This window comes from Hippocampus bargibanti, linkage group LG01 (genome assembly GCF_051943395.1).
Source record: "Hippocampus bargibanti isolate YZ-2025 linkage group LG01, ASM5194339v1, whole genome shotgun sequence".
NCBI classification, from domain to species: Eukaryota; Metazoa; Chordata; class Actinopteri; order Syngnathiformes; family Syngnathidae; genus Hippocampus; species Hippocampus bargibanti.
The window spans coordinates 24,313,782-24,325,195 of NC_142734.1; the positions used below are offsets into that span (position 1 = coordinate 24,313,782).

Sequence of the window (11,414 nt, forward strand, 5' to 3'; positions counted from 1 at the left end):
GGAGATGTTCGTAAACGTTACCTGATGTTAAATAATTTGCGTGTGTTAAAGACAACCGATGTCTCCAGACAAGTTCTGTCCATAATTTGTAAAATTGCTTCAAATGACTTCTAGTGAGCGTATTTTACAAAGCTTCCACCACATATAGCTATATTTTACGTTTTAAGACTCGCACTGAATATTCCGGAAGTCTTGTTTTTGAGTTGGTGACGAGTCCTCACCCTACGTCACTGAAGGAACGCCCCTGAGCGAGAAAGGACATACTTTGCATCACCTCAATGCATTTTGCGGTACTTTGTTTGGTCTGAAAACTTCGTGTTGATCCGTGTTGATGACGAAATTAGAAGTAAAACACATAAATAATGCAAGGGTAAATCCTTGTGTGTTGCCCGAGCATCCATTTGATATTCGCTGACAAAAAAATTGTCAAAAAGGAATTAGCCCGTTTACACGGACTTTGTCGCCATCGTCTGCCTCTCTTTGGTGCTACATTCTCCCCCCCCCCCCCGATACCTCAAAATGACAGGGAATAAATTCTTTAACCGATTGCAAACATGTATGCTTTCCTCTTCAGAACTATTTGAATCATATTCATAACTGGATGAGTAACAATAAAGCATATTCTCCGAATCTGAAGTCATTGTTTTGATTTTCGAGCAAGGCAAGACGTCTCGGAGTGACGCCACGAACAAGTAGGCGGACCTTCTGAACTGACCACTTCAGGGTTCAATTTGAAGTCGTTTTTCGACACTTTAAGTCATTTTTATTGGTGTTTCGCATTTGACTAAAAATATCATAGTGCGTGTTTTGGGTATTTTAGATGCGATAAAACGTTTTTCTGATGTCAGTTAGGAAACAAAAAAGTGATGTCGGTTGTCCTTTAACGCTCCGAGCCCTCCAGCCTCACACGGGAAAGTTGCGAAAGAGATGGCGTCTGGTGAGATCTTCAGCGCTTTTGCGATGCATTTGGGAGAATAAAGAGTCGAGATGGTCCTCTTGTTTAGATCATACACAGAGAGCAGCCGCTGCGCTCATCGTCGTACGAAGAGTCACACACATATCCAAATAAACTGGCTTTGATCGCTGTCAAATCACGGGATGTTGCGTAGTGGCTGTGTTGCCAGATAAGATGTATTACAGCATTTCACAAAATGAGGATACAATCTAACTTTCTTAACTCCCCCACTTATACTCAGTTTGCTGCAATGTAAACCAAAATAAGTAGAACAATGTGACCTCTGTCTTACACATTTCAACCTCCAAAAACAATGAGTGTAAACTCTCAAATACAATTGTTTTTGCATATTGGTAGTCGTCAATAATGAAATCGCCGTCCCATATGATTTTGATCACCATGTCACTTCTTGACTCTTTGGCATAACTACAATAATCAACTGGGTTTTGCTTGTACTCATTATCAGGTAAATAATCATGTAAGACCTTGTTCCCGTTTCGGCCAGATTGTTTGAGATCATGAAGTGATTTTTCTCGTTTGTAAACTCCATCATCCTTTTCTTCATTTTCCTGAGCTGCTTTTTGAAGCACCACTCTTATACCTGTTAGATTGGCTGTTGGTGAAAACATCTCTCCATATTCTATGTTTTCCACCTGGCTGTAGCACTTTGCTACAAATCGTGTTTTGTATTTATCTCTGACATCTATGTCACGTTTGATAGCATATACCCATTTACCCCCCACTGTTTTCTTGCCCACAGGTAGGGTTGTTACAGTAAATGTGTTGTTGTCATTTAATGACTGAATTTCCTCATCCATGGCTTTTGCCGATTCTTGTGAATAAGTTGATCTCCTAGCCTCTGCATGTTTGCGGAACACCACACACAGCTCTGTAACAGTAGTCTACTGTGTTGTGTGCCCCATCGTTATCGCTACACTCAATCACAAAATCATCAAAGTGACTAGGTCTCTTTCTTTCTCTAGTAGGATACCATCTATTTTCAGGTTCATCATTTGTGTCACTTTGTTGCGTGAGGTTATTTTCATTTGGCCTAATCTCTGTGACTGTACTGTCACGTGCATCCCTGTCTTGTATACATGACTCTTGGGCTCTCTTATTAGGCTCCTGGGAGACTTCACAAGTCTTAGGCTGTCTCATGCCATAATATGTTTGCATCTGTTTCATTTGTCTGTGTCTCTTTCTCCACAGCTGCCTTGTTCACAAACTTCAAGAGCCTATGTTTTAGCACTCTATTGGTGTTTGGATTGTAAACCAGGTGTGCAGGGCTATATTTATCGAACCCCACAAAAAGTCCTGGGTCACCTTTGGGATCCAGCTTTCCCTTTTACTGTCTGTATGTATAGCATGAAGATCCAATTTTTTGCAATTTGGATACATTAGGTGTCTTACCAGTCATCATCTGATAGGGTGTTTGCCCTGTACGCCTGCTAAAGCATCTGTTGCGTACATTCGCGGCCATTTGTACTGCATAGTGCCATAGCTCTCTTGGAAGCTTGCTTTCAACTAGCATACAATTTGCCATTTTAAGAAGAGTACGCCAGCCCCTCTCTGCTGTCCCGTTCCGGTGCGGCGAATAGGGCTCTGACATCTCATGTCTGATTTTGTTTTGCCTCTTCAGTGTCTGGAAATCACTGCTTGTGTACTCTGTTCCTCCATCTGACCTCAAACGCTTTACTGTCCCATATGGGGATACATCTGCGAGGAACTTTTCTGTCGCTATTACCATGTCGTTTTTCTTCTTTAGAAAATAGACAAACAATGCACCGGAGTAATTATCAGTAAATGATATAGCATATTTATGCCCATCAATAGATTCGGTGCGAATAGGGCCTGTGAGGTCAGTGTGTACCAACTCTAGAGGGTTCTTGGCTCTTGTATCAGAATTTCTACTTCTATTCTGAGTGAACTTCCCCTGAATACACACATCACTCTTGCTCAGGTTTACCTGCTTTACCCTTAATCTGCATTCCATTAACCATCCATCCATCCATCCATCCATCTTCTGCCGCTTATCCGGGGTCGGGTCGCGGGGGCAGCAGCTTCAGTAGGGAAGCCCAGACTTCCCTCTCCCCAGCCACTTCTTCCAGCTCGTCCTGGCGGATCACGAGGCGTTCCCATGCCAGCTGGGAGACATAGTCTCTCCAGCGTGTTCTGGGTCGTCCCCGGGGTCTCCTGCCAGTGGGGCATGCCCGGAACACCTCACGAGGGAGACGTCCCGGGGGCATCCTAATCAGATGCCCGAGCCACCTCATCTGGCTCCTCTCGATGTGGAGGAGAAGCGGCTCGACTTTGAGCCCCTCCCGGATGACCGAGCTTCTCACCTTATCTCTAAGGGAGAGCCCGGACACCCGACGGAGAAAGCTCATTTCGGCCGCTTGCATCCGGGATCTCGTTCATTCGGACACAACCCATAGCTCGTGACCATAGATGAGGGTTGGGACGTAGATCGACCGGTAGATTGAGAGCTTTGCTTTTTGGCTCAGCTCCTTCTTCACCACGACAGATCGGTACAAAGTCCGCATCACGGCAGACACCGCACCGATCCGCCTGTCGACCTCTCGATCCCTTTCACCCTCACTCGTGAACAAGACACCCAGATATTCCATTAACCACATTCTGCAATTTAAGAATATTATTGTAATTGCAGTGGCCTAATACCTCATGCCATTCCTGTATTCAACAGTAGCCAAAATGGAACTGTATAGTGCCACTTAGCAGTTTTTTTTTTGACGACGATACTAGTGCAGCGTGTTCTACCGGAAACAAATTCCTTGTGTGTTCTACATACTTGGCAATAAAGATGATTCTGATTCTGATTCTGATATCACGACATGTATTACATTTGTCATTGGGCTTATTTTCAGTGTGTAAGTAGTACAACTTTCCATACACATGTATATCATATTTTGTCCCACCTTTTGTAATCAGTGAATCTTTACCTTCTTTAAATATCACTGTTGCCCGGTTGGTGGTCGCCTTCTTTACAGAGAAAATGTCTTGGGGGTATGAAGGAATGTATAAAGCGTCTCTCAGCGTTGCTTTATGTCTTTGTCCTTTGATGTCAATCAAAGACACCTCAGCATCCCCCCTTTTCTGTGCGACACCGCTGCATTGTGTGCCGCCCGCCAGCTCCACGCGGTGTCATTCCGGTCTGAACGTGCTGTCGAAATCCTTGAACATGGTCATGTCAGTAATAATATGCGAAGTGGCTCCCGTATACACCATCAATCCCCTCTCTCTGATGTCGCGACCCAACTGCTCCCTGGATCTGGTCTCGCCATCCCTCATCTTAAGCACGTTGTCGGCGTCGCCATTTTCTGACGCTTTACTGGCGTCATCTCGTCTGTACTTGTCCTTACGCCTGCATGTGGCGTCTTTGTGTGTCTTGCTTTTGCAATGACTGCACCATGTCTTCTGTCGACATTCTTTTACTTTGTGGCCTTTGATCCCACACTTGAAACACACTATGCTTGTGTCATCACTGTGCTGGTCACGGGTGTTGGTTTTGGTGGTTTGTCGTCCACTCCAACCCTGTGTCTTCATCACACTGTCCCCTGACCCAGTGTTCAATTTCTCAGTTTCTTCAAAACTTCGTAGCTTAGTCTTGAAATCTGCAAACTTGATTTCATCATTTGAATGTGCCACATGTATTGCAAATGGCTTGAAACTTGCTGGTAGTCCTTTTAATACCATGGCAACAAGTAGTCCATTTCCCATAGTTTCACCCGCATTTCAGAGTGCTGTGATAGCGGTTTCGGCTTTGATGATATAGTCTGTAACACTTTCATTGTTCCTCTTTTGAAGCGACGTGAGCGTGGTATACAGATTTATTATCCATGGTTTTCTTTTCCCGGCATAATATTCTCTCAATATCTTCAAAGACTTTATTCCATCATCAGGTGCATCTCTCATTATTAGTGAGAGGCTCTTGTCATCAAGCATATTTATCAATTCGGCATACGCATCTACATTTTCCTCTGCATCCGTAGCCATTTCGGAACTCGTCGCCGGCTCGCTTAGCACGGTCTTCTTTCGTCCCAATAAATGAAAATGTCCGAGCATTTTTGTTTCCCATATCTCGTACTTAGCTTCATCGTCATCGAATGCCAGTCAAAGGTGCCTACTTGCCCTTCCTTGATCCATCTTGACCGCTGTTTTAGCCGGTTAGCGATAGCCTTGTTTGCTCACCGCTCTTTCAAGCTGGATACACTTCTGGCTTCAATTTATCTCCCAAACGTCTCCTGGGCCAATATCCTGTTGAGATCTTCAGCGCTTTCGCGATGCATTTGGGAGAATAAAGAGTCGAGATGGTCCTCTTGTTTAGATCATACAAGTAGGATATTTATTTGCCAGAGCACAGAGAGCAGCCACTGCGCTCATCGTCGTACGAAGAGTCACACATATATACAAATACACTCGCTTTGATCGCTGTCAAATCACGTGATGTCGCGTAGTGGCTGTGTTGCCAGATCAGATCAGTATTACAGCATTTCACAAAATGAGGATACAATCTAACTTTCTTAACAGCGTCAATCAAACGACGGTTAGCAATATCCACAAGTAGTCCGTGAGCACATTAAAAAATCTGCGCAGATTATCGGAACTGTGATCGAGGCAACAATAAAGTTCCACTTGAATTCCCGTCCGTGGAAGGCACAGTCACCGACATGGAGCCAAAGTTGGTGATGGGCGAGCCGCTAGCTGCGCGCAGGGGAGGCCCGCATCCACCTGCCGTCTTGTCCGCGGCAGTGACCGTCAGCAGGCTTACTTGTGCCTGCTGTCCACAAGAAAACGTCTACCTGACGAGGAATCCGTGATGAAAAGCTCCTCGCTTTCGTTGCCAGTGCCCACGGCTGTTACTGGGTGCCGGGTGTTGGAGATTCCCGGAGCCTCTTAGGAGCAGGGGGTGCACAGCGTCGAGCCTTGGCGCCAAACCGCTGATGGAAAAAGCAGATGGCTTTCCCGCGCCGCTTCTGCGATCCCACTCCGGCCACGACGGTCAGATCGATGGTCGATGCCACTTCACCGAGGGGTTCGGCCATCACGCTGTGCACGGCGAACCGCCGTGTCGCCAGAAGCACTCGATCTGCTTCTTCAGCCAAACCTTGATAGTCGCCGGTGGCTAAGCATGTTGAGTTAGCTAGCGCGGCGCACGCTGAGGCTGGTAGCTGACGGAGGAATAGATGGGGGAAAAGGAATCCGGCTTCATCCGAACTTAAGAGCGACAGCATATTGTCCATGAGATCCACTGCTGTTGCTCGCTGAGTCTGGGAAGGGAAAGAAATCTGTCTGCTCTCTCAGAGGCCGATAGCGTGAACCGCCTGAGCAGCAGTTGTTTGAGCGCGTCATACTTCCAGCATCGTGGAGGTGCACGCAAGAGAGGCAGCACACGACAAGTAGTCTGTTCGTTGAGTAACGCCACGACCAGATAATATTTCGGCTCATCTGTCATGATGCCTCGTAGGTGGAAAAGCGTTTCCACATGTTGGAACCATGAAGCCGGGTCGCAGAACTCGGGCAGCTTCGCGGCATAGGCGGCAGCTGCAGGGTGAAGCGCCGTTCGTGGCGACATGGCCGTAGAAGACATCTCTTCGTCTGCTGCCATGAACATTTCCAACGTTGGGGTCACCAGTGAAGCAGTTGAGGAAGGAGAACACACGATCGACTGGAGTACGTCTTTATTCCAACTGCTACCAAGTAGATCTAACTCAAACAGCAAATGCAGTGAAATATATGTAACATGCACCCGCCCCCTCCCGTGCACCTGCTGGGTGAGATGCCTGGTCCCAGGGCCCGCCATACAGAACAATATCAATATGTTTTAACTTTTCAGAGGCCCATTATTCCAAAATAAAACATCAGATCTGAATCAGATTGATCTGGTTGGATAGCTGGGGTGTTCTATTTTTCCAGAGTGTTGGTTTTTTTCCCGGGATATTGAATATTATTCGATTTAGAATTTTTTTTTTAATTGACGAACAATATCAATGTATTTTGACTTTTCAGAGGCCCATTATTTCAAAATAAAACATCAGATATCTATCAGAGTGGTCTGGTTGAATAGCTGGGGTGCTCTGGTTTCCTCCAGTGTTTATTTGTTCCCGGGTTTTTTTATTTTTTTTTTATTTTTTTTAATTTATGAAAAATCACGTCAGCATGCATTCAACTATGATGTTGTTTCTTTTACTTACATACTTTTTCTATCTCCACTTGAGAACGCGTCTTGGCACCATTCCGAGTGTTCGTATTCTTTGCTAGATGAGAAGGTTTCTTCAGCCGTCATCTGTACAAATTTGAAGGTTTCGGACGTTTCGCCTCCTATCCAAGAGGCTTCGTCAGCGAACTAAAGTCTGACTGGTCGTATCGGCCCTATTTATATATCCCTAATGTCCAGCCATGGCAGCGCCGGACACAGCTATGATAGGTCCCTACTCTCAGGTTGGGGGGAGCAGAGGACCACTCCCTGTGGCCCCACTGATTGTTCCTACATTCCTGACTAACGACTGGCCCATTTCCCCCACTCCCACCGGTATCACCTCATCAGTATTACGAATGTTGCCTAACCTGTTTTGCCTAAGCAGGCTGTTGTATGAACGATCCAAATTGAACCTCACCCCACCAGACCGGTTTAATGAAGGATTTTGTTGTTTTCTGAGAATCGCTTCTTTTACCCCCCTTTCAAACCATCTATGTTCTTTCGCTAAGATTTTAACCTCATTGTCGTCAAATGAGTGGTTGCTAGCTTTTAGGTGCAAATGTACTGCCGATTGAGGCAATTTGTACAGATGACGGCTTAAGAAACCTTCTCATCGATGGACCACTCCTGTACGACTGAGAGCTTACACAGAGGTATTCTTTCCTAGGTTAACGTGATCCTTACCTGCCCTACAGCCTAGAAACCGCTTGTTTTACATATTATTTGTTTATTTAATCTAAACCACTGCCGGGCATGAATTCGTTGCGTCACTTTTATTTTGAAGGTGACCCACGCCGCTCGCTCGTCGCTTACTCACTGCGGACTACCGTAATGCACAGTGTCAATCGAAGTGGCGGCTCACTTAACTTCGATTTTGCGAGTGGATGCTGGCTTGACCGCAGTGTTGTTTGCGAGGGACAAGTGTACCAAAAGAGCTTATTTAAGGCAGTGTCTTACGTCATCGCGCCACAATATTGGAAATTCGCCCTATCAAACGTTGCACCACTTGTTATTTGGCAACTGCGCAAGTTAATATGATTGAAACCGACGTCTTAAAGGGAAAATGGAGCTCAAGACTCCAGCCGGTGACAGCTCGGGCTTCACTATTCACGGTTTATGCAGTGCATGCGCAGCAATTCACGCAGAGCCGGTTTTAAGAGCCGGATCTCGGAAGTGTACGAAGAGAGCCGGTTCCTAAAAAGGAGTCGGAAAGGAGCCTCTATTACCCGCCCCCAGTCTTCGGTTAAAGCCGCACGTGATTGGTCGATATCCGTGGTAGGGGGAGGGGATAATTACAGACACACGCAGCAGTGAGGAGAGGGGTGTGTGTGTGTGTGTGTGTGGGGGGGGGGGGGGGGGGGGTAGACAGGTGGACAAATGTTAGCACATTATGCTGTTATTATTCAATTATTATATTTTTAATAGTTGGTATGATAGCATTATTAATATGAAAAGCAAATTAGTGACAGCTGATCATGAGACCAGAGTAACCACAGGTTATTCTGGTGACTAAGACGTGAAAGTTAGTGGATGTTCTCTGGACATATATAAATCAAGCCATATAAATAAAAAATATTTGATATAGTGTATTTTTAACATGAGTAATTCGTTTTTCACATAATTTTACGTTATTTTTGGTAGTTAATTAATTTAAGCAAATAATAAATAAAATACAAAAACTAACAGAGTAGCCATTTGGGAGCCATGAGAGCTGGATCTTATTACTGAGCCGAGCCAAAAGAACGCGATCTCTTAAAAGAGATGGAATTCCCATCAGTACTTGCTAGACTGCAGTCACAATTCGCTAAGTACGGCACCCACACTGAGACAAAATACGTTAATGACGCTCATAACTTTAAACGTAAAGTACTTAAACATAGTACATTACGTAATACTGACGCCCGACGATACTCATAACCACTATATGAATCCATAGGAACCAGTCCACTGCTTTGATAATTCCGTAATCATTTTGTATTATATGCTTCAATAGCGACCTTGGATGTCAGTGTTCGTCGAAAATTGGAACGAGTTCGCAAAAGGGGCGTGGTGATGACGGGAACGTACAATTGAGAGTCTGAAAGGGTGCTGTTTTAACTGTGATGAAAGCGACGGTGTGGAGACGAGGCCAGGTCAACGCAATCACGTGACCACGCAGCCCGTTTCCGCTGTTCAGGAGTTTCTCCCATTATGGCGGAGTGGCCACCCGCACGGACGTCTTATACGAATTGTTTTGTCCAATGAAGGAGGGCTTTTTATTCCACTTGTAGTGGCGTTCGCCGCATCGAATCGGCGTCCCCTCCGCGCGCGTGTTTATCGCCGAAGTCATGGCGGACCACGGCGTCGATGTATCCGCCCTTCCGAAGGAGGTTCGAGACCAATTGGCGGAGTTGGACCTGGAGCTGTCTGAAGGTAAATAAGACGCCGCCACTGGAAGACATCCGTCGTGTCCACGTCGGGACATGTCTCGACGATAGCCGGGTTCTGTGTTTTGTTGTGGGCAACGGCAGCACGCGGTGTTGCCTAGCTTATTGTCATCTGAAAGTGGATGTTGCTAGCCGCGCCTTCAGACGCGCAAGATGGTTCCTTGTCATTTGAAACCAAACCTTATTTTTTTGTGCAACTGGTGAATTGGTTTAGCCATCACGCGCCTTGGCTTGATATCAGTTGAGTGTGTGTATGTGTGTGACGGCCATGTTGAGAGGCAAGAAGGCTCGACTTGTCAGGGCTCGACTGTGCTGTCATTTCTCCTTGTTCGAATGCTGCTCATAACATGCTAGGCGGCTCCCTGGAGCGCATCTCAAACGATGCCACATGCCAAGCGTTCATTTGCTACGGTGCTATGAGTCAGGGTGTTTGGGAATGGCGGATGCCTCCTCGACTGGATTGGATTGGATTTGCCTTTATTCGTTTCACAGTGGAGAAATTGACATTTCACAGCAGCAAAGTTATGAAAAGAATGAGAGTAGAAAAACAAAATACAGGAGCTGCTGGAAAGGCAGCTCCTGTATTTTGGCAGTCTTGAAGTCAAAAGAACAAAAAAAAAAAAAGAATAACAAATAACATGACAACACAGAGAGTCATTCATTCTGTGCTGAGCGCTTGCGCCTTTTCTGCAGCATGAATATGCCAGCCATTTGGGAGGAATGTCGGTGCCATTCGACTGTCATCGCTGGAGAGCTCTGGGGCCATTGTGCTTTTTTGCGCCTGTAATGGGCAGCATCTTCACAGCCTCGCTTTGTTCAGCGGAAAGGTCGGTGCTGTTGGACAGTCTGCGGCTGGGTCAGACATGGGCAAACTACGGCCCGCGGGCCACATACGGCCCGTGAGGCTTTTTAATCCGGCCCGCCGAACTTGCTCAAATTATAGTACAAACAGTGTCTAAAACTCATGACAAAAAGTTAGCGAACAACAGGGCAGATAACTGAAAAGTTTCCTGCCCCATTTTTCACAACTTGAAGCACAATGAGACAACTAATCACATTGTCACAAAGTATAAAGTTATTTTTAAATCAAGAATGCACCTACTACAAATGCTACCTTGCTTAATTTACGGTAAATGTGCATTGCTGTAGATTTTGCTGCAGTAGTCGATTGTCATTGCAACGTTTGCATTGCTTCCTACGAGCCACTAAGCCCCTTTCATAAGTCTCACGTACACTTTACAGTCACGGTTTAAGTAAATTTATGTTTTGTAGCGTCACATATGTTGTTAGCTTCTTTTGAATCTTTCTTCTGGGCTGCATCTATTGTGGAAAATGACATGCAATTGCACGACTTTATAACGCTTGCGAAAGTCCGGAAGAAAGAAGCAGACTTCTGATTGGCTGCCGTGCCGAGTATGCAAATTTCAACTGCAGGTAGTCTATGTTTGTGTGCTCGGCGACGGTACACGTGTATTGTTTGCGCGTGAAGGCGAGGGCGTCAGTGAGGAGTTTGTTGAGCGCGCGGTCAGGACAAACCATGTATTATTTGGCGGAATTTAACAAAAGTAGGTATTATTGAGCTTGAATATTTTGTTGTGTAATAATATGTTTTGAATGTTGAAAGTGATTCCATTTTTCAATAAATGTTGATTTCTTTAACATTGCCCCTTCAATGGAAACTTATTGAAAACAGATGCAATCTTGATAAATCACAGTGCATATGTTATTTTAATCTATTTCCATTTCCTCCTCCAAGTTTCTGCGAAATAGTATGTAAATGCAATATTCCTTGAGACAAATTTATTAACTGATCAGG

General features: G+C 45.4%; 1 protein-coding gene across 4 annotated transcripts in view; it reads left to right on the top strand.

Moving 5' to 3' along the window:
* Positions 1-9,249: 9,249 nt before the first annotated feature.
* Positions 9,250-11,414, top strand: part of dip2ba (DIP2 acetate--CoA ligase B (putative)a) — a 121,563-nt gene continuing 119,398 nt past the window's right edge. For 3 of the 4 annotated variants that reach the window (XR_016116050.1, XM_089004809.1, XM_089004819.1), the window contains exon 1: positions 9,250-9,584. Coding sequence is in view for 2 of the 4 variants with exons in the window: in XM_089004809.1 (XP_088860935.1) it covers positions 9,500-9,584 (85 nt within the window). In the remaining 2 variants the exon portion in view is untranslated. Of the gene's footprint in view, positions 9,585-10,314; positions 10,426-11,414 lie in introns of those variants that run through there. The other variant, XM_089004828.1, reaches the window with a different exon arrangement.